Source organism: Mustela nivalis (genome assembly GCF_964662115.1).
Source record: "Mustela nivalis genome assembly, chromosome: 3".
NCBI lineage: Eukaryota > Metazoa > Chordata > Mammalia > Carnivora > Mustelidae > Mustela > Mustela nivalis.
Window position 1 is genome coordinate 171,250,898 of NC_139022.1, and position 14,775 is coordinate 171,265,672.

At 39.7% G+C, this 14,775-nt stretch overlaps 2 protein-coding genes across 2 annotated transcripts in view; one reads left to right on the top strand and one right to left on the bottom strand.

Annotated features, from left to right (window-relative positions):
• CTNND2 (catenin delta 2) overlaps positions 1-14,775 on the top strand; it is an 816,172-nt gene that overhangs the window by 128,462 nt on the left and 672,935 nt on the right. The window lies entirely within an intron of this gene.
• Positions 12,145-12,844, bottom strand: LOC309861479 (mitochondrial pyruvate carrier 2). Its single transcript, XM_082724431.1, has one exon. The coding sequence runs from the start codon at positions 12,740-12,742 to the stop codon at positions 12,359-12,361; it is 384 nt and encodes a 127-aa protein (XP_082580557.1). The 5' UTR covers positions 12,743-12,844; the 3' UTR covers positions 12,145-12,358.

Consider the following 14,775-nt stretch of genomic DNA (forward strand, 5'->3'; position numbering starts at 1 on the left):
TATGTTATTATTATTTTATTTTTATTATTATTATTATTAATTCTACCACCAGAAAGCTGAGACAAAAAGCCTACCACTTGACTTTATATTCTTTATCAAAATGAATTCAGTAGAGATACAATTTTAAGTCAAAAAATAATGCTTTAGAAATATTAGGAGAATATTGGAAAATGAAATGTAGAAATCACAAAAAAGTCAAAGTTTGAATAAAGGTTAAAAAATTTAAAAATAATTTATTTTATTTTAAATTTATCTTATTTCAGGTTTCTAGGGCAACCCTCTCAGATCTCTTCCTTGGCCAGAGTTTTGTACTAACACTTTGCTATCGCTCAATAAACCTTGCTTTGCTGCCCACCAAAAGAAAAAACAAAAACAAAAAACAACCAACCAATCAAACAAACTTCAAATTTCTAAATAGCAAAATCATTGTGAAATACACTGTCTGTGACAGACAGTAAAAAAAAATAAACAAACTTGATACACAACTACTTAGAAAGTTCATCTTTCTCCAATATAAGGAACAATCTGTAAGAAAATGACTGTCATGATGGTAGAAAAATGGGGAAGGACTGTGAATGAGCGAATTATAAAATAAGAAATAAATATGTTTAAGAAAATATTCATTTGCCCTCATAATTAAAGTATAATGCAACAATTTGTTCTCCAGATCAGCAGACTTGACCAAAAAGCCCTGGGACCCAGCTTGGCATTCTGATAGGCCTCCTGAGTCTGTAAATCCAACAACCTGCCTAAAGTGAAATTTTTCAATATGTCTCAAAAGCCCTGAAATGGTACATGGCTTGAAGCAGTAATCCCTTCTCAAAGAATTTACTTAAGAAAGTAGATAAGACAACAAAGGTTTCTGTAGCACCCTCTTTTAATAGTGGAAAATTAGAGGCAATTTAAATATTCAATAAAGCAGATGGAGTAGGTAATTACAATACGTCAGCCAATTAGATGTGATTGAGTCATTGCAGTGACACCGCTTCAGGTGATTACTAATATAGAAGGGGGTCAGGAAAAGATACTAATTGAAGACTGTATGTTACTAAGTAGCTATACTTTGTGTGTAGTTTTAAACATTATCAGACTATATATATTTATAGTCTGATAATGTATATGTATATGTATTTCCACATATTAATGCTGGTTTTCTTTAAATGGTGGTGTTGTTTTCAGTATTTTAACTCTACTCTTTTTAAAATTGCATTGCTGATTTGTATTTTCTGTTTTCTGTTGTCCTTCGATAATGAGATTGTTTTTAAAGTTTGTGTGAATTCTAAAAAATAATGCTAAAGACATGGATGTATGAAAAATGTAGTCGCTTCCAAGATGATAAGAAGTTGAGACTCCCTTTCCTTTCTATATTGTAAAGCTTCTAATTACATATACATGTGATTTTAATATATACATATATCATGGTGATTTTATAATCATAATTTTGAGTATATTAGTAAGGATATTTGATTAGAATGCAGCTCATACATGTTTAAGAAAAGAACAGGTTCTTGTTTTGTTTTATGAAGAGGCAGCTGGGTCTCTCCTTATCCAAGAGGAGGAATGTGACTTTGTCAGGAAACAAATGAAACTAGTCACCTCTCTGCTCCTTTTGGGGCACTTGACATGTTCTCTCTCTCTGTCTCTTTCTTATTCTTTCTCTCTCTCTTTCTCTCTCTCTCTCTGTCTCCCCTCATCTCTCCTTCCATCTCTCTGCCTATCTGGTCTACATGACGGGAGATTTAAGCAATCATTCCTCTCAGGCTCTGCAGTCTTAGAGCTGCGGCCATTGGAGAAAGATCTGGGTAGCTCCCAGATGCATAATCCTGGGTCAGGCTGTGTCTGTAGCAGGTGTCCATGGCCTGCCAGTTGGCTTTGGGGAAGGGATGAAGCGTGCTCCAAGAAGAACATGTCACTTTCTTCCCACTCCCTGTGGATCACGGCGCACACACGAGTAATTCCTTGATTATTGGGAAATACTCAACCAAATTAAAAATGTGCATCTACCATATCGAGCAGTCTTTTTGTTATTTATTTATTTATTTATTGCCAAACACCTGACCCACTAAATCTGAGTCTTCCCTGAGTTTTCAAGATCCTCGTATATTCCAATTCTGTTTTATTTCAGGTAGTATTAGTTCATTACCAAGCATACGGATTAAGATTATAATAATAGGTTGCACTCTTATTCCACAAATACTAGTTCTCTGCTTTGAAGAATATGGAGATGAGGATTCAGTGCATCTCTGCCTCCCTAAGTCTGGATGCCGCCGGGAGGAGCTCCGTAACACCGAGCAGGCTCTGTTTCTTCCTGTCGAACTGGGCACTGTGGCTTCTCCTCTCCAAAGACTTCGTCAACTCTGAAAGGGCAGGGTGTTCTGAACAATTTAACCTGTGGTGGTAGTTTCCTTGAACAGTTTCTGCAGGCTGATTATGTTCTTTAAAGTTTTTAGCTATTTAGAATTTCATCGTTTTTCCCCTGAGTTCTAGCAGAATAGAGTCCTAAAAATGTACAGAAAGTTATTAAACCTGGAATTAGACTGCCAACGTATTTTCAAATCGAATGTTTAATTTCATAATTGGGAAATGATACATCTGCCTGGAGAAAATCAGTGGGGTTGGAAAACAAATTACGTGTCGACAGTGTTGGTACAGAGAAATTATACATATTTATGAATGGCCAAATCATCTTATTACTGGAATTTGAAAATATAATTATCAATCATTTATGAGGTAATGATCTCAACCGAATGCCTTATCCTGGGGCATGTATTTTACTTGTGTGTGAATTGACACATAGATGCTGTTCGTGTGCCGTATCTCTAGGTACCATCTCAGTTAATATTTAAATTTTTATTAATAAATTTCAGATTCTAGGGAATTATGTATCTACTTCAGTGCTATGGCAAATAGATACTTTGTGAAATGATTAGTAAAATAAGTTTCCACTTTAAGTTTTAGAAGAATGCTATGCCTCATGGTATTTTAATATTTCTGTGTAACGTATACTTGAAGTACATTGTGTGATTGTGTAGAGACCCTATTAAAGTGAGATCCTTTAAGGATTTAGCTTTGCAGTCATAAATATGACAGGACAGTCTTCTCTTGATATGCTGTTATTGTAGTTCATTATAAAGCGTGTTACCTGTGTCGTTTACTTTTCATACTATTGGGATTGGTTGACGTCAGCCTTCAAGAAGATACTCTGCGTACCACCACTGGCCCCCAAAAAGTTGCCGTGGAGACAGCCTCACTGCAGTTTCTGTCTGGGTTTTCGAAGCAAGGTTCAGGGCAAATGGTTTCTTCAGTGACCACGGCCTGGATCCCTGAAGGAACTCCAGAATTTATAAATCTGATTTTCTGGTGTGCTGCCCAGAATTCTACATTTTTACCAAGGTCCCCTGTGACTCTGCTGCATATGGATGTTTGAGACCCACTGACTTTATTCAAAGGGGAAATGCATCCATTATGTAATGTGTGAAAGTAGACGCACAGAAAATGTTCTTTCTTCCCCTTTAAGAGAAATTGACTTTATTATGGTAGCTGAGTGAGCATTTTCCTGCAGAAACATAAATCTGGGCAGAATAACTCCCTGCAGCCTTCTTTCACTGAATTCTCTGAATGTTGGAAAGACAGAGAAAGCACCCAGGCAGGATCCCAAAGATGAGGGAATCAGGACCTTTAGCCATCGTCTGTTCCTCTTGGGAGCGTCTCAGTGATTCATACCTGGTGCTAGTTTGTTCTCAGAAGTGAGTGCAGGGAGTTTCTGTCCCTCAGCTGGAGAAGGGGTGTGTTTGCAAATGCAGGGTGGTGTGTGCTGCTGAGAACCCTGGATGCCCAGTCAAGCAGCCAGGGTTCGGGTGTAGCTTAGTCACGCATTGGTTCTATGAGCTTTGGAAATTCTTAGGCTCCCAGGTTCCTGGCTCTTTACTAACATTCTGGTTGAGAAGGGGCCTTCCGGATGGCGCTCGCTGCCCATGATTTAGTAAAAGTGCGTGCATAATACGGTACAGTTGCCGTTACAAAGGCAATTGACTAAGAGGCCATAGAAAACCTAGTTTGTTGCTTTGTGGGACTTCGTGTAAGAGGTTTTCATGTTTTGTACTGTAATTAGAAAATAGAAAATTGGTACGACAAGTCATGTCCACTTCCATTTTGGGTTGTTAATAGAAACAAAGGAATCTGTAATTTCAATCTAGAATTTTTGTATTTTAGTTAAGAATTTAGCGAAACATTATTGGAATGTTCTTCTCATTGACCAGTAAAACTGTGGGTTATTATGTACAATATCTGTATCTGTATTTGTTATATGTTTCTCTCTTTTCTTAATTAGACAAATATTATCCAAAGAATGTACGATAAAGGAGGTGGAGGTACAGCAACAAAGACTGTGTCAACAGAAAGCACAGTGTGGTTTATCCGATGTCTGCCAAGTAAGCTTGCTTTCACTCTGCCTTCAGGACGCCTACCAAAGTGATCGTAGGTGCCTGGGCACTGGGAAACTAGTGAAGACTCAGGAAGAATTGTACTTTATGGCAGGCTGCTTTGATTTGCATCCTCTAGGAATCCATTTTCAGGATTACATAAAGAGAGGCTAAAAACAGCTTGGAGGTTTACCAAAAGACAGTAAGATAAAAACGGGCATTCATCTGACTCACTCTGCAGTGGGGATATAATTCTTATTTGTGGCTTACTTCTAAATCATCTCTTGAGTGTAGCATATACTTGGTAGTCTTTTGTCTTAGAGGCAGAGGTGTTCAGGCACAAGCTCTGCATTTTTGTCAGCAGAGTTGGAGAAATTCATTGGGTGTATATGAACAGACAAAGGCACAGACACAGCACACACACACTCTCACACCTGCAGTCTTAACGGAATTAGCAGACATTGTGTAGCCAGTGGTTTTCCTGCCATTAAAGTAGTTTTGGAATAGTGGTTATATGGGGGCTGCCATATACAGCTGCACAGGATGTACACTGTACAACTCTAGAGGATGCTAGTCATCTACATCTGTGCTTCTCAGATGTGCTTATATAGTCTTGTTACAGTGCTGATTTCATTTGGTTTCATGCGATAACCAGTGCTGCAGGAATGCGGACTACATGAATAGTGAGCACCCAGATAACAATGTGGGTGAATAACCTCCAGAGTTGAATGGCAGGGCAGCCCTAGGGCTGAGTTAGGCTTACAGTGAGACACCACACTCCTGGCCACAACTGCATGCTAGAAACTGGTCAGTTTCTTGGTCTTCTCACCATTGGTGCATGCTACTAGCTGACTAACAGATGTTGCCCCAAAATACAGGCTAGGCTTTGATTTTATGTTACCGTACTTGAAAAAGCGAGGAGAGGAGAAGTAGAATTTATAGCATATCAGTCCATGGGTGACAGGACTAAACAGCTTTCCTCCATGACTTGTAGGGGGCTCCCAACAGCATCCTGGTCTGAACTGGGGGTCAATTAAATCGTCCCCAGGCTTCCCATTCAACATCAAGGAGCTCTGGCCACTACTACTATTATTCTTTAACTTGCATAATTATCCATAGGTAATGCTTTCCAGTCTTTTTCCCTATGGGATGTGCATTCCTTAGCCAGCCTGTGACATATTGAATACAGAAGTACCTGTAAATATTTATTAGCTATTCAAATTAAGTGTAATAGAAAAATAAAAATCATGTATGAGTTCTCCTTATAGGAGGGAAATTTTTAAAATGCCTGGTGTATGCACTGTGGGATTTCCCAAAATCGAATCTTCCAGTTCTGGCTTCATGGTGCGTCTTTTGGAAAATTCAAGCTTTCGTTTCTGTCTTCTATTGTGCCTCTAGTTATTAAGAAATTGTGTAAAAGCCACCACGTATAGTGGAGCTATTCTAATAAAGTGAATAGATAACGCTGTACTATTTGAGTAATTGTTTTTCATTGAAATATTTTAATAACTGATTGTTGATAAATTATTTAAATCACTAAGTAGTTTTGACTCATTTTGGAGAAAACTCATGTTCATCAAAATGGGTTTCTTGGTGTTGATTCCTGCAGTCTCCCGTCTTTCTCCTTCTTTCTATCTCATTCAAACCCTTTGTACACACAGGTGACTGCGGTAGTCTTATAACTGGGCTCTCCCGCAATCCTATGCCTTTTGTCAATGTCATCTTTAGGCTGTCTTTAGCATACGGTTTTCAGAATATTAAAATCTGACCTCAAAGGTCATTGCCCCATGTATACGATTCTCTTATTCATCGCCAGTTTCTTTAAGATATCTATAGAGTGCCAGCTCAAAATTGTGGATGCAAGACCCTCTGTGGCCTGGACCGTCTTTTCTTTCCAGTCATATTTTCTAAGATTCCTTTCGTTGGGCCTTCGCTCTACTTTTCTGACTGCTTTGGTAGCTTAAAAACTTATGTATGACTGTCCCACACCAGCCTACATGGTCCCCACGAATGGAGCTCCCTCCTCTCTACCCTCCCTCAGCCTGACTTCTGCCTCTCCTGCAGGACTCAGTGTCCTGTTCCCCAGGTAGGCTCTTGACCTTGCCACCTCCCTTCAGATGAGCTGACCTTGCTAACTCCCAAGATCTTTTGACTTTGCTTCTCTGCCTACTAGTCCCTGTGCTCTATGCATAAAATAGGGGCTCCAAGAACGCCGGCTGCAAGAGGAAATTGGAGAAAGGAAAGAAGGAAGGGAGGTAAGAAGGACTGGCCCTCCCTGAAGAGAGATTTAGTGACTCACTTCTTGAGGATCCATCCTCAAGACTGAAAGAATCTTGAGAAACTTACAGTCTTGGTTTCTGCCAGTTACATGATATTCCTTGATTTTTATCAGGACGTATTTTCCTTAGTATGAATATGACTTTTATTTATATGAATTGGATCTGCCATGTTGGTTACTAGATGGTAAGCACTTTTCTTGTTGACTTCTTGAGCCTTAGTGCCTAGAACAGTGTCTGGCCCTTGGAAAAATACATTTGCCATTGCACCGTCAACCAGTGGTATTGCTACAACCAGGTTAAGCAGCTGATTGAATGAAAGGCGTTAGGATCATTGATTGCAAGTCAAAGAACCACTGGTTTATTTTAAGAAAGGAAGCATTTGTTGGAATTTGTATGAGATGCCCTAAAAGAAAAGGAAACGTCCAAAAGCAAGGGTTTAAGAAGGTCAGGATCTAGGAGAACTCCAGAAATATAATAAGCACCAGGGACTAGTACACAGTGACTTTAGAGTGACCCCAGTGACAGCATAAAACTCAACTGTTTTCTATTCTTCTTTCTACCCCAAGCGGAGCCCATTAGATTGGACACATTCCCACAATTGGCCAGAAAAGCATGTAGTATGTTAGTTTCTTATGTCTGCTGTAACAAATTACCACAAATTTCGTGGCTGAAACCAACACAGATTTAATATTCTGTAATTCTGGAAGTCAGGAGTCTAAAATGGAAGTGTTGATAGAGCTCCATTGGCTCTGGAGGCTCCTAGAAGAGAATCCATTTCCTTGCCTTTTCTACTTCTAGAAGCTACCCATATCGCATGCCTTGTGGCCCCCTCACATCCTCAAAGCCAGCAGTCACATCATTTCATCTTTTTCTATAGTTCTATCTCTTCTTTGACTCTAACTTTCCTGCATCCGTCTTCCATTAGTAAGGATCCTTGTGATTATACTGGGTTCACCAAGGTGACGCAGGATAATCTGACCAATGCAAGGCAACCTAACATCCATCTTCATGGATCCCTTTGCCAGGTAATGTAACATGCTCACAAGTTCAGGGGAATTGGAACGTGGGCCGTTTTGGGGACCATTATTTCACTTACCATCGGTGGGAACCCTTGATTTTGAACCCGGGGAATTTTACACAACCTAAGATGGATAATTCCCTCTAGGAAAATCAAAATTTAGTTAACAAAAGCAGAGAGAAGGGCTAAAGAGACAAAGAGAATAGATTTTCATCACACATGTTAAAGATCATTGTGTTTGTTTATTTTTAGCCCCAAAAGTACATTCTAAATATGTTTATTCTTGCAGTGAGGATGTCTGAAGTTAGGTGAGTAAATTTGCCATTATGAAAAAATAGCACTCAAGTAAGTCATTGCCTTCTACTTTATTGCTCACTTTGGAAGCTTTTGTAACGGCAATTGGCCAAGTTCAGCAGACAATTAAAGCTAAGTCAGCATTCCTTCTGTTTCTTCTACAAAAAAGTTGCTGTAGTCCTTTGACCCATAGATCGTTGGGACGCTAATAAGCCAAATAACTTGTACAGAACAGCTACCCTCCAGCAATGAAATGGTCTAAAGGATTTTTAATCAGTTTACTTGTTTGCATAGGATTGCTTTGGCTTGGGCAATGGGGCAGAGCATAATAGCTCTAGGAAGTGCATTTCTCTCATTTCTGTTGCCTTTTATGAGTCTTTACTAACAGCCAGTAGAAAGGGCTTCTGTACCCTAGGTTAAGAACAGTTGTCTAGACATGGTTCAGTTGATGAATTCCCCTCCTTTCGCAAATCCAAATGTGTGATTTCAGATTCACAGATAAGCAGGAGAGAACGGGACACAGGGCAGTGTCTGGAGTTGACTATTTCCTGTATGGACTTGCTCCTGGTCATTCCAGGACTGCTGGACTTGTAATTTCCCATACCCTACATTAAACTCACAAGGTCATTGCAAAGTACAGGAATAAAAGCAAGCAAAGGAGAAACACGTTTGAACACTGTCATTTATCTTAAAGCAAGCTGTCATTTGGAAATAGTAATGCACCTTCATTTCGTCTTCCATTTACTTCTTGAAATAATTCTTTTTTGGATCATTTCATGTCTTGGATAAGCAAGTGTTTCATATTGCACTTACGAGGGTTGTATCATGTCGGATACTGCCTTTTGGTTCATTGTGCAAGAGTGGAAGACTGGGAGCTTGCTCTAGACATTACAGTATGTATCTAATAGCCAAAACTTATGGTTTCATTCTCTGCTCTATTAAAGTCTCAGGGTCTGACCTTGAAAATGTTACTTAATTCCTATATGCCTCATTACTCTCCCATTTATAAAATTTATCTGTGAAGAGTCCTGGCTCTCCCTTGGGCTGCTTCCTCAAGGGCTGCTCTATGCCTCCGTACTTTTTGCCACGTGCCAAGAAGAACGTGTAGAATGGATGTCCTCGTTCCAGGGGGCTCCAGAATTGGGGATGTGAAATTGAGATTTCACCGAGCTATCCCAACAAAGACAAGTATACCTGCTTTCATTTTTAAAGGTGCATTTTATCTTAATGTTTAAAAGCATGAAGCATATTAGAAGTCACATATGTGATCCCTTTTATGAAGATGGTGCTGAAAGCTAAGAGGGAGGCCCCTGCCCCTCTCAAAGCTGGAGCCAAAGCAAAGGCTTTGAAGGCCAAGAAAGTGGTGCTAAAAGGCATCCACAGTCACAAGAAAGAGAAGATCTGCAGTGCACCTTTGTTCCGACAACCCAAGACTCTGCATCTCCGAAGGCAGCCCAAATAGCCTCGAAAGAGCACCCCCAGGACAAACAAGCTTGATCACTGGCTGTTGTCAGATTCCCCCCACCTACTGAGTCAGCCAGGAAGAAAACAGAAGACAGCAGCACACTTGTGTTCATTGTGGATGTCAAGGGCAACAAGCACCAGATCAGACGGGCTGTGAAGAAGCTCTAGGACATTGATGTGGCCAAGGTCAACACCTTGATCAGGCCTGATGGAGAGAAGAAGGCAGACGTTCGACTGGTCCCTGACTATGATGTTTTGGATGTCGCCAACAAAATCGGGATCATCTAAACTGAGTCCAGGTGGCTAACTTTAAATATAATTTTTTTTCACCACAAAAGAAGAAGAAGAAGAAGAAGAAGTCACATATGCGTGCGGATAACAGCGTCTCTCCTATTACTGAGTTGACCAGAACCACTTACCTCCCTTTTTGAGTCCGTCCCTCGATGTCTTAGTTCCCACATGTTTCTAATCTTGGGAGAGTCCAGTTTTCCGAATTTGCCTATGATGTCAAGTCATGTGGTCAATTTAAATTTTAAATTGGAGGATTTCTTGGTGACCAGTATGAGCTGTAGTTTTCTTTTTTTTTGGTGGGGATGGGGACGGATATAAAACTGTTGTTGGAGACCTGGGTTTCAGACCCTGTACATGTTGAAAAGGCAGTTTGGTCAGGTAAAAAGCAGTTTCTTGTATTCAGACAAAGCTCATCATCCATCCGAAGTTGGTTGTTCCTAAGTCATTATGTCATGACTCTAATAACTTGACTTTATGTATCTGTGCGGTATGATACAAATTCAAATATGTAAGATTGAGATTCCATACTTCATTTTCTCTAGTTACCTATCCAGTGATTAAAGCATGACTCAGTATTGTATACTCTTAAAAGTAAAATCTACAATTACTCTTTTTAAAGATTTTATTTATTTATTTGTCAGAAAGACAGAGAATGAACCCAAGCATGGGGAGCAGCAAGCAGAGGGAGAAGCAGGCTCCCCGCTGAGTAGGGAGTCCAACATGGGACTTGATCCCAGGACCTTGGGATCATTATCTGAGCCAAAGGCAGATGCTTCCCTGACTGAGCCACCCAGGCATCCCTATAAATTAATTTTTGATTAATGATCTTCACCCTGTTTTGTTTAATTCATTCAGTATATCAATGGGACTTTAATCCTGTGTTCAAAGTTCAGAGAGGTTTTCTTGTTTGTTTTTTTTTTTTTTTTAAACAGTTAATTGAGAGACATTTTTTCTCAATTGTGCAAATTATACGTGTGGTACACAGAAATTAGATAATGATTTTCCAATAAGATGATGTGTAGATTTGTTATTCTAAATTGAAATTCAGTCACTTGTATAATTTAAATTTAACATCGTGCTTAGAGTACTTACTGTTTCATAAAAGCAGGCTATCAGTCGGCATTGCCTCATGCAATGCCATGAGCAGACATAAAGTCAGGAGGGACCTGAGGCGGAGACCAGGGAAAACAAAAGGTTCTTTCAAAATCCTGCATGGTTTTCTTTGGTGGAATTCCTGACATCAAGTCTCAGTAGCCTCTTGTTTCCTAATTAAGTTCATAAATGACTAATTGATCCAGTACGTAAATGATTCCGGGCAAAGCAAATGCTCATACAATGTGAAGACCAACTAAATAATCACATGGCAGAGAGGATGGGTTAAGAATGATCCATTGATCAATTTACTTACTACTCATTCATTCATTCATTCACTCATTCAACAAATAAGTCCTGAGACACTGGTTGGTAAAAACTCTTTTAATCAACAGATTGAGAACAGTCAGTAAAGAGAAATCATTTAAAATAGGGAATCATTTTTTAAAAAACTATTTAAAGCTGTATTCACTTGGTTTCAATTTAATTGTACCAGTGTTCACTAACCTTATAGAACCTGGATCATTGATTTAAATATGGGTCTGCGTGTCAGAGCGATAAGAAAACTTTCTTCGAGTGTCCTTCCCTACCCTAGTCTGTCCTCCTTGTGTCCTCCAGGATTTCCCCTTTCCATTTCTTTAAAGTAAGGAGGGAATCTCTAAGACATCTGAGAAGCATTTTGAAGAAAGAAATCTTCTATGTGTTTATAATTTTTCCCTAGCCCTTTGTAATGATCTCATCTACAATTAATACCATAGCTTTTTAAAATGGGTTATTGGGGGGCACCTGGGTGGCTCAGTCTAAGGTTAAGTGTCTGCCTTCGGCTCAGGTCATGATCCGTTGGTCCTGGGATTGAGTCCCACATCCAGCTCCCCACTCGGAAGGGGGTCTGCTTGTCTTTTTCCCTCTGCCCCTCCCTCCTGCTCCTGCTTTCTCTCTCTCTAAAAAGTAAATAAAATCTTTAAAAAAAATGGGTTACTGTAAAGGAGTTTCACAAAGTGTTAAAGAAAAAAAATATTCTTGATGCAATTTATATCTTTTTGGTTTACATATGTATAATTAAATAATATAATCACAAGTTAAACTCGAATGAATGGATTTGGAGACACCGTAGCTAGCTTCTGGTGAGGGCAGGAGGGCCCCAGTCACAAGGAGGGCCTTGTGGAGTGGACAGGTGACCACAGGTGCAGTGGGAGCCAGTCAGGATAGGACAAAGTCGAGCCGCTTAAAATAGCTTCTGAATGCATGCTGGTCATTGTCATCGGCACTGGACACCAAAATAAGCTTTCTTTTTTTTTTTTTTTTTTTTTTTTTTTTTTATTAAAAGTTTGCTTTATTTTTCTGTTGAATCAAGTATTAGCCCCCAGTTTACAATTTGATTTTTTTATGCCTTCCAAACAGTAGCACAGGTAAATATCACCTTATCCATAGCCAAATATAAGTCAAATTAGTCCCGCAGGTTCTATCCACGTCTAGATTGTTCAGGTGGTCAGGAATTCTTACTTGTTTGCTTTAGCTTTTAGTTCTTGGTTATATCTCCAAATACGGAAGAGCTGAGACGCTCCTGCTGCCCCCACAAAGAAATTAACAGCAAACAGACTCCAGTTTTTTGGGATAATTACAAGTGAGTATCTTGACCAAATAAACCCTGTGGCCATCAAAACAGCAGATTGAGCTGTGCTGAGTTTCTCAGCAGGTCTGGCCATGTCAGCCAAGCCAGCACACACCAAGCCCCATTTCATAATTGGAGCCCAGAAAAAAACTGTTCTGGGACCTGCCGGGTGGTTGTACAGCGGCCTCAGTTTCTCCGGCAGCAGCAGCTCCACCTTGTCCAGGGCCCGGTGGTAGGTGGCCCGAAGGCCCCGGGCGCCGGCGGCCGACATCGCTGCGGACCGGCGCGTCGTGGGCGGCCGAGGTGGACAGCGGCCGCGGGCTCCTGCCAACCGCCGGGTGCCCAGGCCGAGGAAACGCGGAGGGGCGGAGGCTCGGCAACGGCCCGCCCCCGGGTCCGCCTCCTTCCCTCCCGCCGCCCGGAGGCGGGGCCAAAATAAGCTTTCTGAAGGCATCCCGACTCACCAACTTCCCTGTTTTCACAAATCCACATTTTATTTATTTTTGTGTTTTTTTCTATTTTTATTGAGGTATAATTAACATGCAGTGTTACAATTTGTTTTAGGTGTACAACATAATGGCTCAGCCATTCTATCCATTGCTCCGTGCTTACCCCCAAAAGAATAGTCATATCTGTTACCTAACAAGGTTATTACATTCTTCATCTATCGTCTATTCTGTACCTTTCATATCCGTGGCTTATTTATGTTGTAACTGAAGCTTGTGCCTGTTAATCCCCTCCATCTGTCTCACCCATTCCTCTACCTGCCTCCCCTCTGGCAAACACCAGTCTGTTCTCTGTATTTAAGAGTCTGGGTTTTTTGGTCTCTTTTTCCTTTGTTCATTTGTTTTGTTTCTTAAATTTTACATGTGAGTGAAATCCTATGACAGTTTTGTTTCTCTGACTGACTTATTTCACTTAGCATTAGACCCTCCAGATCCAGCCACACTGTTGCAAATGGCAAGAGCTCACTCTTCTTTATGGCTGAGTAATATTCCGTTGTGTATATTTGCCACATAAAGAGGGACACTTTAGATCTCACTTCTATACTCATTATTTTCCCCGAGACTCCTCTTCGTCTTCCTATTTATCATTTGCATCCTCAACTCAATGCCTAGTACTGAGCCTGGCCCACATTTCGGTCAGTAAAATATTTTTAAATTAATGAATTATTTTCTAAAATGGTATCAGTATAAAAAGATGTTCTACAGATGAGCAGCACATAGTGATTGAGAAGTACAGACTGTGGGGCTTTAAACAGTAGTTCTTCCCCTATTACTTAGGGGAAGTTCACCTCTCTGGACCTGTTTCATTACCTGCAAAATGGGGATACTAATAGAAGTGCAGCACAAAGTTGTATTAGTTGTGTTAGTGATGCTTAAGAGCCTAGAAGATCGCATAGGAAGTACATAATTAATATTATTATATTGCCTTGTAAAAAATATTTGTTCAGTTGTAACTTAAATTTTTAAATATGCTGCCATAGCTAATACCTGATTTGTTACAACCATATATTCGTAGATACTGTTCTTTTGTACACCTGTGAAAACTGCTATGACACAGTTCTCCATTTTTTATTATTTTTCACCTAAGAAATACTTAATTGGAAGAAAGGTAAAACACCAAATTTTATATACTTAAACAGTGTTTAGATAATTGAGATTTTTGTCAAATATCATGTTGATATATCTTTGAGTATTATTTTCTTAAGACCCTTGAACTTTTGTATTAAAAAAACTCCATCTCAAGTGTTTTTAATAATCCCTGCAGGTTGCTAAGGGTTTTTTTGTTTTGTTTTGTTTTGTTTTGTTTCATCTTTTAAAGAAGATTTTATTTATTTATTTATTTATGGCGTGAGCAGGGATGGGGGCAGAGGGAGAGAGATGGACAGAATCTCAAGCAGACTCTGTACTGAGCCTGGAGCCCAACCCTAAGATCATGACCTGAGCTGAGCTGGTGGTTTAACTGAGTGAGCCACCCAGGCACCCCACTAAGGTTTTTATATTAGATCTTTAAAACTTTTTTCTCCTTTTAAAATAATATCCTTAATTAATTGAAATTTCATCTTTTAGAGATCACAAAAGTTCATCAACAAAATAGACACATGAGAAAATAGATTATAATCCAACTTACTTTTGGACCTCTCCATTCAGAAAGATCAATCACAACACCAAAATACTGATACACTAAAAAGTAGGAGTTTCCTACCTAATTGGCAGAAATTTTATTTTTCTGTCTGGACACAAAGCCTGTTTCTTTATACAAGAGTTATGCTTATTTTCTTCAAGTTGATTTATATATCTG